Here is a 15490-nt window from a genome sequence, read left to right on the forward strand (position 1 = left end):
TCATTGTGAAAAAGTCTTTATTTTAAGAAAAAAATTTAGTTAACAAAAAATTTAACAAGTTTCACTTAGCAAAATACACCCAAAAGGAAATCACAGTACAAAGAAAGTTTTAAGTCAAGGCCTCACCAATTCCTACAGTATTAGTATTGTGTCTCAATTCTCAAAACTAACTTTTAAAAAGCTTAAACTTAACCTAAAGGATCTTAAATGAAAATATAAACTAGAATGAACAAACATGAGAAATATTTCTTTGAATCAGGGAGCTAGCACCTTTGAGTTTTCCAAAAAAGCACGTCTCCCCAGTGTGTTCACTGTGATGTGGTGTAAAAGATCCACATTTAACATACTTAAACTACTTAAACTCAGATAACATCACTCTGAAGTATACTACCAAAATGTTAATTGAGAAAAGCTGAAAATAGTTTTAGTTTACTCATTATCACATGCTAGAAGAAAATTTTGCATGAGAAAACACTGAAGAGGTAATTTTTTAATCCAGATTTTTCACAAACTCACGGTGCAAAATGGGTCCCCCAGCTTCCTCTATTATAACTGCTCTTAATTGCTTGTTGGCTGCCTGTGAAAATTTGATTGAAATAACTCAAATGTTCCTAACAAAACTAGTCATAGCCACCCATGCTGTTCTGCCCACTGTAGCTGGCCCCGTAACAGCCACTCACTGACTGGCTCTCCAGGCCACTATAAGTGGCCTGGGCGGCAGACACCCCCATGCCTTGCATCACCTGGCTGCTATACGCCCCATTGCTGGCCCCTGTTGTTGAATTCAAGAAGAGTTCTATGTATCTGTGCTGCATATTGGCCCTGTCTTTGGACATAGCTGCCACAGCTTCTTCATGAGTAGCAAACTCAACATCTGCTTCACCCGTCACTCTTCCATCTGGGCCGATCTCAATATGGACTCTCACAGGGTTGAGAGGAGAGAAGAAGTTGTAAATGTCGTTCTCGGTCGCTTTGTATGGCAGGCCCCTCATGTGGACACAGTGGCCTGTGGTGCTCTGCACTGTGAACTCACTGTCGCCGTATCTGTGGTCATACATTCCGGAGAGACAGTAGCTGAGGTCTCTCCCGAAAAGGTCGGTGGTGAAGCCGTAGCCATCACTGAGGCCACTGTACTCCTCGTAGCCCCCATAGCCTGTGCTGTAGGCACCGGGCCTCATCCTCTCCAGGCCTGCCTGCTTCACGATGCCAATGTACCTCCTGGCAGTCCCGGGCCGGTCATAGGGCCCTGGTCGCTGCACGGACATGAACTTCAGAGGGGCATCTGAGTATGACCTAACTTCCTCTTGGCTGCTCTTAAACACCTCAATGTACCTGTGCCCTATCCTCTCCTTGTGCTTCCCTAGAGCCTTCTCAGCTAACTCCTGGGAGGCAAACTGCACGAATGCTTCCCCTGTAATCTTGCCTTCGGGGTCCACAGGCAATGTGATCCCGTTTGGCACAATTTCCAACCCTGAGAAGAACTGAACAATTTCTTCCTTTGTGCATCCAAATGGGAGTCCTCGAAGCCGCACGAAGCCATCGTTGGCGCTGTCGGCACTGTTGGGACCGCTGTGCTTCAACACCCAATCCATCTCGGTTCTGTGGGACTTGAACACCTCAATGTACCGGTGTCCCATGCTTTCCCTGTCTTTTTTCAGGGCCATTTTTACATCATCTTCTGATCCAAGTTCAACAAAAGCCTCACCACTCTGCCTGCCCTCTCTAGTGTAGATGAAATGGACACCTGCGGCCCCATCATGAATCGTGCAGTCAGAGAGGAAGTTCTGCACGTCCTCAATAGAGCAGGACCAGGGCAGGCCACGGAGCTTGACCACAAAGCCTTCACCTCCCTCAGGGCCCAGCATCATGGACACTTGACAGGGTAGGTGTCAGGTGATCTTGGGTGTGGCTTTTTTGTGGCTGGAAAAAAAAAAGAAAAGTTTATTTAATATGCACAACTAAAGTATGCAACAGAAATTGTCCCCATTTTACAGATGAGAGAGGTAGCAAGACATTTAGAAATATACCAAATACAATTGAGAGCTAAGATTTGACTCCAGGTCTCTCAAAAAACTACATGATCAGTCACAGGCAGTTTGAAAAACAAATCAGGAGTTTACAAGACAGGACGATGCATGTGAATGTGGTGCCTTGAATACAGAGAAATGTAAGTTTCACTCAGGTTAGAGCAAGCGCCATTTCCTTGTTATATTTATTCCACGTTTGTCATGATAATATGTGGCAGTTCACTTATAAGAGCTCCTGAGTTGTTCTTCCTAAACTATAGGCCTTACATTTGGTTAAACAGTAAATTTAGTAAATTTGCTTGTCTATGGTAGGATACTTTTACTTTCATGAGTAAAAAATAAGGGATGGGAACATAGCAGGCTGTTTTTAAACCACAACATAGGGTAAGATTTTCTAGCGGTCTCATCAGCAGTAATGTTGCCAGGATACAAGACACCAATGGCTTCCAGTGTCTATGGAAGTATGATTTTGCTCCTAAATTGTCAATTCAAACTAAATACCAGTCAAGTATGAGGCCAAACTGATGACATATACAGACAAGCAGACAAATTCACCAGCAGACTTAGTTATGTACACTGCAAATAAATGGAGAAACCAGCTCAGATGATTCACAGGTTCATATAAAATATAGCAGAATTGCTGCCTTTTGCTGAAGATCTGGAAGAGGGCATCAGGAAGAAAGGGCAATCACAAGAGGGCTGGGAAATGCCCTTCCCACCAGGGTGGTACATGGCACCTGGAAGTCCAAACTCAGAGTAAGGCCAACCACACACTGGAAGGCAGTCTTCTGAGAAAGAGGAGCAGCTGACCTAGACGGCAGGGTATATAACATAGCTACAAGCAAGAAAAATACTGCAGTATCATGGCGCCAAAGACGTATTTTTATATGAACATCGTCAAAGGTGACGCTCAAAATGAGCATAGGAGTATATGGAAATCTTTTTCGTTCTTTTTTTTTTTTTTTTGAGACAGAGTCTCGCTGTCGCCCAGGCTGGAGTGCGGTGGTGTGTCTCGGCTCACTGCAACCTCCGCCTCCCGGGTTCACGAAATTCTCCTGTCTCAGCCTCCTGAGTAGCTGGGATTACAGGCACCAGCCACCACGCCCAGCTAATTTTTTGTATTTCTAGGAGATACGGGATTTCACCATGTTGGCCAGGCTGGTCCTGAACTCCTGACCTCAGGTGATCCGCCCACCTCAGCTGCCCAAAGTGCTGGGATTACTGGCGTGAGCCACCATGCACAACTGGGAATCTAATGTTTCAAAGTGTCATTTTACATCAAGCATAATAGACATAGCTGGCGGCCTTTTCAAGAAATATGGGCTCATCATGTGGGGAAAAAAGCTCCATAAAAAAAACCCACAATTTAAAAAACAGACAAAAAGTATAGGTAAGTGTAATTTAAGAAAAGGAAAAGCAAATTCATAATAAATAAATGCTCAACTGCACTAGCTTCAGGGAAAATTAGTAATTTTAAAGTTTGATGTAGCCATTGCAGATAATGACATAGTATCATACAGTGCTTCATCATTTCAAATTGACAATGTGTAAAAGGATAATTGTGTAAATCTTTCAAATTTACCTGTGTCTACACCAGATTATAAAGATAGCAAGACATGTCTCCTCTCCCAATAACAAGCATAATGGCACAAATGAAACATAACGGTATGTGATATCCTGAACACATCACCAAGACCAAACACTCGGCATTTACTTACGAACTGTGATTTGGAATGCAAGGGCTTTGAAAGTATACAGCCTAAGTAAAAGATGTCACCCTTGCTAATGAGAGTGGAACATGGAAGCCTCTGGGAAGAGTCAACGGGAGCCTAACCTGGATTGCTCATTGCCCACCTCAAATGTATTGACTATGTACATAAACTCAATCAACTTTTATAAAATAATCCCGAAGGGCAAAGGATTGGGCATAAATAATCCTATCCCCAATTCTCAAACTGTGCTTTGGGTCTGCAACAAACCCTGGGGTTTAGCCTCCACCTTAGAAAGTAATGGTCCCCGCCTCCCCAGGGCCTTATCTAAATCCCCTGCAGCAGCATATGGCCACTGCAACATGCTGACCTGGCAGAGCAAGGTCACAGCAGATTCTTCCTCTCCTGCCCACGGAGGGAATTCTGTACTAACAGTTCAGAAGCTCCTCCTTGGAGAGTCAGGGCAAGTTTGTATTGTGTCTCTTGGGATAATGGGTCTGGGACCGCTCAATTACAGGTGGCGGCTTCTTATGCAATTCCATTCTCAACACCCGGTCACGCTAGGCACCGTCTTGCTCCTGACACATGAAAAGTATCTGAAGGCCTCCCTCGAGTTCTGTTCACAGCCTTAGGTCCAGCCATCATTCCGGGTGCGAGGAGATGAAGCCATAATCCACTAACCATTTTCTCCTGGACTCCTACCTCCAATGATTTCACCATTCCCTGCAGGAAACCCCACCCTAATCACATCCTACTCCCTCCACCACAACTGCTATCCCCTCTCCTTTGTAGAGACCTTGGATTCCTTATCCACACAGCCTCTTTCTCTCCTCATTCTTCATAATCCAGCTTAGAGCAAGTATCATTTTACATTCCTTCCTCACAATACATGGAATTCATTCAATGAACTTATTAACTGTACGCACCCAGTAAAACCAGAGCTCTGGAAGATTCCAAACAAATATCTGACTACTCCATGGATGTACTGAGTGGCTCAGCTGCACACCCCCAGGTGAAATGGTGCCTCTAGGCTACAATTTCTCAGCCTCAGGACTACTGACATTTTGGACCAGACAGTTCTGTGTTGTGGAGGCAGGCCCAGGCACTGTAGGATGTTTAGCTGCATCCCTGGTCTCTGCCCACTAGATGCCAGTAGCACCCTCCACCTCCAGTTCTGACAACCAAATGTCTCCAGACATTCCCAAATGTTCTGTGGTGGCTAATGCTGCCCCCAAGTTGTGAAATACTGTAGAAATCAGGGTGAGGCCAGGCACAGTGGCTCCCACCTATAATCCTAGCACTTTGGGAGGCCGAGGTGGGTGGGACCACTTGAGGTCATGAGTTCCAATAGACAAAACCTCTGTCTCAACTAAAAATACAAAAAATTAGCCGGGCGTGATGGCGGGCGCCTGTAGTCCCAACTACTTGGGAGGCTGAGGCAGGAGCATCGCTTGAACCTGGGAGGCAGAGGTTGCAGTGAGCCAAGATCGCACCACTGCACTCCAGCCTGGGCGACAGTGCGAGACTGTCTCAAAAAAAAAAAAAAAAAAATTACCTGGATGTGAGGGCGGGCGCCTGTAGTCCCAGCCACTAGGGAGGCTGAGGCAAGAGAATCACCTGAACCCAGGAAGTGGAGTTTTCAGTGAGTAGAGATCGCACCATTGTACTCCAGCCCAGGTGACAGAGCAAGACTAACTCCAAAAAAAAAAAAAATAAATAAAACACCACACGAGAAGAAGAAGAAAAAAAAAGAAAATCAGAGTGAACAGCCATAGAGTAAGCGGGCCCTCAATATCGCCCACTGTCCTACCCCAGCACCCTGCTTGTCCAAAGCCCTTCAGATGTCTGGAGCAGCCTTACAGATTCTCACCTCCTCTCCAGCTGGTCGACATTACTCTTGGAAGTGGACTTTGTGAAGTCAAGTCAGAGTCTAGGAGTTTGTAAGCACGTAGTGGGCCCCTTACAGCGGACATCATGAACAACAGCTCTGCTCTGGGTCCAACCTCACATACCCCGGGGCCATGCTTTATTCTTTCTTTCCCTTTTCTCCACTGAGCACTGTCTACTTGGTAATTAAACATGCTCAGTTCTACCCAATCATGTCATACCTCCCCTGTGCCAGCTTTGCCTCTAGCTACTTGTCGATTTGTTCAGCAAAATCTTGTCAAAAGGCCTCTACTGTCACTTCCACTCCCCTCCGTTAAAACTGCATGATCAAGGCCACGTGTGGTGGCTCACCGCCTGTAATCCCAGCACTTTAGGTGGTCAAGGAGGGTGGATCACCGAAGTCAGGAGTTCAAGACCAGCCAGACCAACATGGTGAAATCCTGCCTCTACCAAAAATACAAAAATTAGCCGAGCATAGTGGTGGACACCTAGGCTGAGCACAGTGGCTCATGCCTGTAATCCCAGCACTTTGGGTGGCCAAGGCAGGCAGATCATTTGAGGTCACGAGTTCCAGACCAGCCTAGCCAACATAGTGAAACCCCGTCTCTATTAAAAATACAGAAAAATTGGCCGGGCACAGTGGCTTACGCCTGTAATCCTAGCACTTTGGGAGGCCGAGGCAGGCAGATCATGAGGTCAGGAGATTCAGACCATCCTGGCTAACATGGTGAAACCCTATCTCTACTAAAAATACAAAAATGAGCCGGGCGTGGTGGCGGGCGCCTGTAGTCCCAGCTACTCGGGAGGCTGAGGCAGGAGAAGGCGTGAACCCAGGAGGCGGGGCTTGCAATGAGCCCAGATTGCACCACTGCACTCTAGCCTGGGCGACAAACTGAAGACTCCGTCTAAAAAAAAAAAAAAAAAAAAAAAAAAGCCGGGCATGGTGGCGGGCACCTGTAATCCTAGCTACTCCAGACATGGGGGCAGGAGAATCACTTGAACCTGGAAGGCAGAGGTTGCAGTGAGCTGAGATCGTGCCACTGCACTCCAGCCTAGGTGACAGAGCGAGACTCGTCTCAAAAACAAAATAAAAAAAAAAACTGCATGGCCCTACTATACAGATCTCCATGGCAAGAGAAAGAACAGATGTTTCCATCTTCATCTTACTTAACCATTCTTTCCTGGAAATCCTCTCCCTTTCACTCCTGTTGGCAATTACTCTTGGTTTTCCAGTTAATTCCTTAGACAGTCCTTCCTTAACCATTAACTGTAGGGAATCGGGCTTGGGCCCAGTCCTCTTCTCAGTGGACTCACCTGCTCCCAGGGTCTCCATAATCATCTCCAGGGTCAGGAGATACACAAACCCCCAGTCTTCGGCTCCCTGAAGCCCAGACAGGTAGATACAACTCCACTCCACAGGTTCTCCTCTGTGCCACAACTAAACCTCACATTCTCTCTTCTGTCCCATTCCAATAGCAGCATGACTGCCCCTACCTGCACCCAGAGGCTCTAGAAAGAAACTGGAGTAATCCTTGACCTTCTCCCAAGCCCTCAAATCCAATCAACTCAACTCCCTTGGGTGATCCCATTCTCCACAGTATCCTCATCCCTAAATCCTATTCAACTCTTCCATTTCCTCAGCAATAAAGGTGCCTCACAGCTCTACCCTGTTCCTAACACACTGAATTCTTTTCTTTGTAATGTGAGTTATCAAATTGTCATTTTCTTTCTGTATCTCATGTTGTTACTTCTCCTATTCTAATTCCCGTATGTACAAACAGCCAATTCCAGATTACCGATATATCTTTCAAATAATTCCAAGCATAGGCCGGGCGCAGTGGCTCATGCCTGTAATCCTAGCACTCTGGGAGGCTGAGGCAGGCGGGTCACCTGAAATCAGGACAAGACCAGCCTGACCAACATGGAGAAACCCCGTTTCTACTAAGAATACAAAATTAGCCAGGCGTGGTGGTGCATGCCTGCAATCCCAGCTACTCAGGAAGGCTGAGACAGGAGAATCGCTTGAGCCCGGGAGGCAGAGGTTGTGGTGAGCCAAAATCGCGTCACTGCACTCCAGCCTGGGCAACAGGAGCAAAACTCCATCTCAAAAAAAGTTTTCCAAGCATAGTGGCTAGGCCTTACTGCAATCCCATCTACGGCTCATGTGTACTTTTAAAACTCATTACTGTCCTGCTTCCAAGTCCTCACTGGTTTCCCACCGACCTCAGAACAAGGACCACAGGCCCAATGGGGTCTCTCAGGCCTTGCAACTCTTGCCTGCAACACTCTTCTACCTAAGCTCACATCACTTCCTTTTTTCTCCTGGAATGTGCCAAGCTCTCTGCCCCTTCAGGGATGTGACGCACATAGTTGACACTCATGGTTAATTCTCTCCCCAGATATACTCTGTTGAACCTTCTGTCTACCTAAATCCCACTAATCCTTAAGGTCTAAGCTCAAATATACCACCTTTCTCAAAGGTCTTCTCATTATCCAAATTAAGTCTCATGCTCTACACTACCACAGCACTCTTGCTGTGTTGTTAAGGGGTCTTAAACCCACAATAGGAGCCTACTGGGGAGACACTTGTGCCTGTTTTGTTGGCCACCATGACCCCATCCTCAGCACAGCCTTGACCCAGGTGGTCCAAGATTAGCCAGGATTAACTGTTGCCCATGTGTAGGGGGGTCAACACCTTCCTCAAGAAGGCAGTGGCCTGGCTAGGCTGAAAAAGACATATAAGAAGCATAAAAAATAAAAACATTTCATAGAATTACTTAAAATGCCTAATATCTTACATGTCATAAGTGTTCTGCATCAGGAAATGTTTCAGAAGCAAAATGACTTCCTCTCTGAAGGCAAGGTGAAGAGACCATTCCTTTCCAAAACACATGTGTACACTTAAAACACTTACTGCTTATTTTTACTCCAGAATTCATTTTCTGTTCCATTTCTCAGGTCCTAAGGCTTTTCATTAACTAAAACTCAAGCTGTAAAAAGCCCTGTGGTGTCCTGCTCAAGGTTAAAGTTAGGGACAAAACGTTTTTCACTCCAGGCTGCTAAGCAAATTTGAGTATAACAAATATAAATACTGCAGCTGAAAAAGGGCTCTTCTTAAAATAGCTTACCTTAAAAACAACTGTGGATGCCTTCAGTGGGAGACACTTCTGGACGGTAATGAACTGTCCTAAAAAAAAACAGAGCGATATTGGCTGTGTGGTCTCAGATCCTAGGCACTGGCTCTGGGATCAGAACTCCAGGTAAAGACAGGAGACAGCTGGGAAGCCCTTTATATAGCCCCTGGATTTAAATTAAATCTCACACCCCATCCGCCTTAACAGCATTTTGGAAGTATTATCTTTTCACAGGGCAATACAGAGAATGACAAAAGGGAAACGCCTTATTGATCTTGAGATTTACTCTTGATGAGATTCTCCCACCTCAGTACCTGGTATTACAGGCGTGTGCCACCACACCCAGCGAATTTTTGTATTTTTAGTAGAAATGGGATTTCACTATGTTGGCCAGGCCGGTCCCAAACTCCTGACCTCAGGTGATCCGCCCGCCTCTGCCCAATTCTAAGTTTGTACACCGAAGACCCTAAATGCTGGGAGGAAATTTAAATATCGGGGGCAGGGCACTTGGGAGGGAGGTGGGTGGGGGAGAAGTGACAACCACAGGGGACTTGACCTTAAGACCCCTCTTTCACTGGGATAGCACGGGCATGGGGCAAGGGTGCTTGCTAGAAATTGTTCAATCTGATTTATAGGAACCCCTTTGTAAGCAGTGTGGAGACACATCCAAAACACACTTCCAGTTTTATTGGGTAACTTCTTTGAAATATGCTTCACTAGAAAATACATCATAATCACTAGATGACCAACATCCCAGTAATAACGCTGCCCCAAAGGACTAGGACACGGGCTGAGGGCTATGGAATTCTGAGAACTAAGCTGCTTGAGTTTTGGAAATGTGAAATTAGTAAAATCAGCTAATTTTGCTGAACCTGTCATCTTAAAATGAATATAATCAAATCTGCCTTGTCTTGCAAACTTCCAGTGATGATTACTTAAGACACTCTTGCGGGGGGTGTACAAATGGAAAGCATTACATTTATTAGGAAACCTATTCAGGGGTGAAATAGTTTCAAGTACTCTGGAATCAGGTTTTCAAAAGGCTTCAACAATCCGACTTGTTGAAGGATCTAAAGGGTGGAACCCAGTCATCTTAATGATCTGATCCACTTATGCCCTCGTTTATCCCTGCGTGATCCACAGACCAACATCCTGAGGCCTCTCTGGGGACATGCACAAGCTGGCAGCCAGACCCACGTACACCTATTTACCCCAATGGACCTGCCGCTGTGAGCCTGTAGACCACGGCCACGGCGCACTGCCAACGCACGCAGAGGAAGAGTCTGGTCTCCCCGCCCGCAGCGCCAGGAAACCGCTGGGGGCGGGGAGGGCTGCTCAGCTCCCCCAGGTGACTGGACCGGGAGGTTTTCAGATCAAGCTTGCACGCGGGCCACCTAGATAATTAAAACACCAACCCTAAAACAGATCTGGGTGGGGGCTAAGAATCTGCATTTCCAAAAAGCGCTCTCGAACGAGCTCTTCGCTGTGATACAGGTTGGACGGGATTAACGCTTGCCTTCAGGCAGAGCCAATCAAGATAAATAGGGCGCGTCGGAGTCCTGCTAGTTCGGCTATCTACACAGTAAACAGGGCCGTTCAAGCACCACCCACCTCGTTTTCTTTTGTTCAGGACAGGACTCGAGGAGGGATCTTGGCCTCCCCTCCCAGACACACTCCCGTGCCCCCGGGGAACCGGGCAGCACTCTCGCCAGGCGGCTGGGAGCGCGTCCGGCCGCGCCGCCCCCATTACTCACTCTCAAACCAAAGTCCACCCGGCCGGGCCCACGGACTTTCATGCTCTAGACTTACCACGGAGGCGAGCGGGACTGGTTTCTGTTGCTACCAGGCAAGCGCGGCTGGCAGCCAAGAGCACCGAAATTCCACCGAAGCTCAACCACGCAGAGGGCTCCGGGGAAAGTCCAGGTGCATCTTTTTGTTCTCAACCTGCAACAGAAATCCAAGTGGTGGGGGGGCCCCTTCCGCGAGGTGGGAGGCCCGGGCGCTTGGTAAGCGTGTTTTGGCGGGAAGCAGCGCCGAGGCCCCGAGACAAGGTGACGGCGACGTTCCCGCGGCCTCCTCCCGGCGCTCCAGCAGCCTCGGACCGCCCGGCCCGGCAGGAAGGTCGGCCCCAGGGCCTGCGCGGGCTCGGGCGGGAGCTTCCGGGCGGGGGGCGGAGCGAGAGGCGCAGCGGGGGGAGGGAGGGCAGGGACGGGAGGGTTCCCGGAGGGAAGGGCGCGGGGGAGGAGGGGGCGCCTGGCGGGCTTCCGGGGCCCTGAGGGCGAGGGAGACGGCGACGGCGCGATGGGGTGGGGGTTGCTTCCCCGGCCCACCAGGCTAGCGCTGCCTGGGCGGGAGCTCCGGGACCCGCGGGCCGAGCGCGGCTAAGGAGAGGGAAGGGAAGAGGCGCTCCTAGGTCTGGGTCCGTCTCCGAGTGACCGGGGCGGCGGAAAGGGACCCGGGGGGGCGGAAAGGGACCCGGGGGGGCGGCCGGGGCTGGAGTGGCGGGGCCGGGGCGCCCGCGCGGCGGCTCACCACGCCAGGGACTGGCCGTCGGCCTCGAGGAGGCGCGGGGTCCGGAGTCCGGGAAGCGGAGGCCTCGTGATCCAAGACCGGCAGCCGGACGTGGGTCACGGGGTGCAGAGGAGGAAGTGTCACTGCCCGGCCCGCCAAGATGTCACCAATGGGAAACGCGTGCCTGCAGGTGCGGCCCCGTGGCCCGCGCGCTGGGCCCAGGCAGGAAGTGGGGGAAGGAGAGAGTCAGGGCGGCGGGAAGACAGTTCTCCGAGTTCTCCCGAAGGGAGCCGGGCGCGAGCGCGACCTGGGGAAAGTCCAGAGTGCCAGCCACGGGAAAGGGCGGGCACTGCAGAGTGGAAGAGAAGCCAGCAAGTTAGACACAGCCCCTCTCCGGGAGGCCGCCTCTAAAATGGAACTAGCGGACGTACCTTGGTTTGTACATTTGACCATGGACACACATAAAGAATTTGAAAAAAAAACTTGGAAAAAAATTTTTTTTAAACCAATTCCTAAAACTTTTAACTAACGCGCAATTTTGTGGACCTCTGAATCTTAATTAATGAACCGGAGAACAATTATAAAGCAATTTAGATAATATGATCAGTGATACTTTATATTACAGAATTGTAAATTTTGTTGTAATTATACTGTAATTTTATTTCTTTAAAAGACCCCTTTTAGAGCCACAAATATTTGCAGATGATACCTGATTTCTTGAATCTGTTTCAGATTACTTGGAAAGTGGAAATACACATGAAACAAGATGTGCTATGAGCTAGTAATTTTTTATTAAAGCTCCTGATGTACATATAGAGTTTCATTACACTTGTTTCTACTTTTGTGTATGTTTGACTTTTTTTTTTTTTTTTTTTTGAGACAGTCTTCACTGTCACCCAGGCTGGAGTGCAGTGGTGTGATCTCGGCTCACTGCAACCTCTGCCTCCTGGGTTAAGGCGATTCTCCTGCCTCAGCCTCCCGAGTAGCTGGGACTATAGGCCCATGCCACTATACCCAGCTAGTTTTTGTGTTTGTAATAGAGATGGCATTTCACCGTGTTGGCTAGGCTGGTCTCGATCTCTTGACCTCGTGATCCTCCCCCTGCCTTGGCCTCCCAAAATGCTGGGATTATAGGTGCGAGCCCCATGCCCGGGATGTTTGGAGTTTTTTTTTTTTTTTGAGACAGAGTCTTGCTCTGTCTCCCAGGCTGGAGTGCAATGGCGCAATCTCAGCTCACTGCAACCTCCCCTCCCAGGTTCAAGCAATTCTCCTGGCCTCAACCTCCTGAGTAGCTGGGATTACAGGCATGCGCTACCACACCCGGCTAATTTTTGTATTTTTAGTAGAGACAGGGTTTCACCATGTTGGTCAGGCTGGTCTCGAACTCCTGACCTTGTGATCCACCCACCTCAGCCTCTCAAAGTGCTGGGATTACAGGTGTGAGCCACTGCGCCCCGCCTGTTTTACGTTTTTAACAGAATTATTATTATTTTGAGACGGGATCTGGCTCAGTTGCCCAGGCTGGAATGCAGTGGGCATGATCTTGGCCCACTGCAGCCTCAACCTCCCAGGCTCAAGCAAGCCTCCAGCCTCAGCCTCCTGAGTAGCTGGGACCACTGGCATGCAACCACATCTGGCTAATAGAACTGTTTGTAAAAGTGAGAGAAAGCAAGTCTTTAGAACGCACTTACTAGATGATAACAGGAATTAGAGGGAACAGTAACATACTGCATATAGTGATGTAGACTGTGGGAAACTACAAGGACAAATGAGCCAGTCCTTAGAATAGTTCCAGGCAGATAAAAGAACCCACAGAATTATGGTTATGTTATAAAATAAAGCAATTAAGTTTTAGAAATCCATCTTGAAATATTTGTGATGGCTTGGATTTGTTTGAAGTTGTCCACAAAGTAGTAGGTGGGGAGATGGAGAATAACTGTCCATGATTAGTAACTGTTGAATCTGTGATAGGCACATTAGCCTCAACCTCCTGGGCTCAAACGATCCTCCCACCTTCGGCTTCCCCAAAGTAGCGGGTACCACAGGTGCATGCCACCAAGCCAGGCTAATTTTTTCTTTTCAATTTTTTAGTAGAGACAAGGTCTCTCTATGATGCCCAGACTGGTCTGCAACTCCTGGGCTCAACTGATCCACCTTGGCCTCCCAAAGTGCTAGGATTATAGGTATGAGCCACTGTGCCTGGCCCAAGGCCAAGTTTTAATTATTGATCAGTCACCATAGGGTTCCTGCCTGTGAGGGAACAACGTGTGCAGAAGACTTGAGCCAGGGGTCGTATTATGCAACTGCAGCTAGGTCTGAGATAAATGGTAGGAGACGACATAGCCTTAAAGGCCTGGTTTGGTGTCCAAAGGCCAGTGGGAAGGCATTTAATGGAATGTGGTGTGAAAGGAATTTTGCTTTTTAACACAACAGTCTAGATGCTATCTGGAAAATGAATGGTGGGAACAGATACATAGAGACAAGATGGGAAGGAATGAAACAAGTCTAGGAAGACTGGTGAGAACTGAAGAATGTGAAAGGATTTGAGTAATGTAGAGAAAAATGACTGAATCTGGAGATTGACTCACCAAGAAATATGGCACACCTAAAAGATACAGGAACTGTAGTGGTAAAGAGACACGGTTCCTGCCTTGGGTCCAGTAACAGTGGAGTGGGAACTCAAGAAATGTACAAATATATGATGACAAATTTTAGAATGAACGAAAAACAGAAAATAGGGATTAGCTCAGATTGGGGTTCTGAGGAAGTGACATTTAAACACAGGAGCATGGGTGAGTGGGAACACTGAGTGATGAATTTCATGTAGAAAGAAGGGAAATTCTTTTTTCCTTGATAAATAGCTGAGGTTTAAGGTAGAAGCTGGCCAGGAGCAGTGGCTCAAGCCTGTAACTCCAGCACTTTGGGAGGCCGAGGTGGGAGGATCACTTGAGCCCAAGAGAGTTCGAGACCAGCCTGCGCAATATAGTGAGACTCTCATCTCTACATAGGAAAAAGAAAAAAACAGAGAGAAAAAAAAAAGACAAGTTAAAAGCCCATTTTTCTTTTTTCCTTTTGTATGTTATCTCCCCTCTGGACACTTGTTCAAATTATTTATATTTTTTACCAAAGCCCTTTACTGGGATACATTTTGGTGCTGGATGCTTTGTATTCATATTCTTATTTCGTGGTGAATCCTTTAGATTGAGGAAATTTTAGGATACCGCTTCTGCTGCTCATGTCTGTTCACCATATGAGAAGCATAAGATGTGTCTTGGGGGCAAAAATTCCCCATCATGGTAAATAGTATGTGAGCAGATCATAGACCGTATTTGTTATGGATGTTTTCCTTTTCTGTTGGAAATACTGAAAATTGGACTTAATGGCCTCAAAAGTATCTTCCAACCCAGCAATTTTATAAAATTCCTATTCAGTCACTCTTAAGTACTTCCTGCTGTCATGAACTCAAGAATTATGATACAAGACATTAATTCCATTAAAAAAAAAATGCACCAACGCACACATTTGTACTTAACTTTTCAGGGGCACATGGATCTGAAGTGTGAGAATTCTAACCCAATTCACACAACATGCCAAATTCGATACACAGAGCTATCCTAAAAGCTATTAAGAACTGAGAAGTGGCCAGGCACGGTGGCTCATGCCTGTAATCCTAGCACTTTGGGAGGCCGAGGCGGGCAGATCACGAGGTCAGAAGGTCGAGACCATCCTAGCTAATACGGTGAAACCTCGTCTCTACTAAAAATACAAAAATTAGCCAGGCGTTGGTGGCAGGCGCCTGTAGTCCCAGCTACTCGGGAGGCTGAGGCAGGAGAATGGCGTGAACCCGGGAAGTAGAGCTTGCAGTAAGCCGAGATCGCGCCACTGCACTCCAGCCTGGGCGATAGAGCGAGACTCCGTCTCAAAGAAGAAAAAAAAAAAAAAACAAAAAAAACGAGAAGCTGCAGATGGAGCATATATTAACATTTTAAATGTTTACTCCATTATTACTACATTTATGTCCACCAAAGGGGATCTGTCCTGATCTGCATGCAACAGGAAAGCTGTTTTCCATTACCATCTATCAGGTCCTTTCACTTACTTGCTGTAGCTAAGTCTGGGTAATAACACACTGCTTCCCTCAGCGTTCATTTCTCAAAAGCTGTGTTACTAAAAAGCATCAAGAGTAGTATAATGTAATGTTAGATAAATTTTATCTATACTG

General features: G+C 47.4%; 1 protein-coding gene across 6 annotated transcripts in view; it reads right to left on the reverse strand.

Moving 5' to 3' along the window:
- HNRNPF (heterogeneous nuclear ribonucleoprotein F) overlaps positions 1–15490 on the reverse strand; it is a 25366-nt gene continuing 9876 nt past the window's right edge. For 4 of the 6 annotated variants that reach the window (XM_055275249.2, XM_055275247.2, XM_063637382.1 and 1 more), the window contains exons 2-4: positions 10567–10701; positions 8752–8810; positions 1–1920 (exon numbers count right to left, since the gene is read on the reverse strand). In XM_055275249.2, the coding sequence (XP_055131224.1) occupies positions 621–1868 (1248 nt within the window). In that variant the 5' untranslated portion in view covers positions 1869–1920; positions 8752–8810; positions 10567–10701 and the 3' untranslated portion in view covers positions 1–620. Of the gene's footprint in view, positions 1921–8751; positions 8811–10566; positions 10702–11289; positions 11618–15490 lie in introns of all 6 variants that reach the window. The other 2 variants (XM_063637383.1, XM_055275246.2) reach the window with 1 other exon arrangement.

This window comes from Symphalangus syndactylus, chromosome 4 (genome assembly GCF_028878055.3).
Source record: "Symphalangus syndactylus isolate Jambi chromosome 4, NHGRI_mSymSyn1-v2.1_pri, whole genome shotgun sequence".
In the NCBI taxonomy this organism is placed as follows: Eukaryota; Metazoa; Chordata; class Mammalia; order Primates; family Hylobatidae; genus Symphalangus; species Symphalangus syndactylus.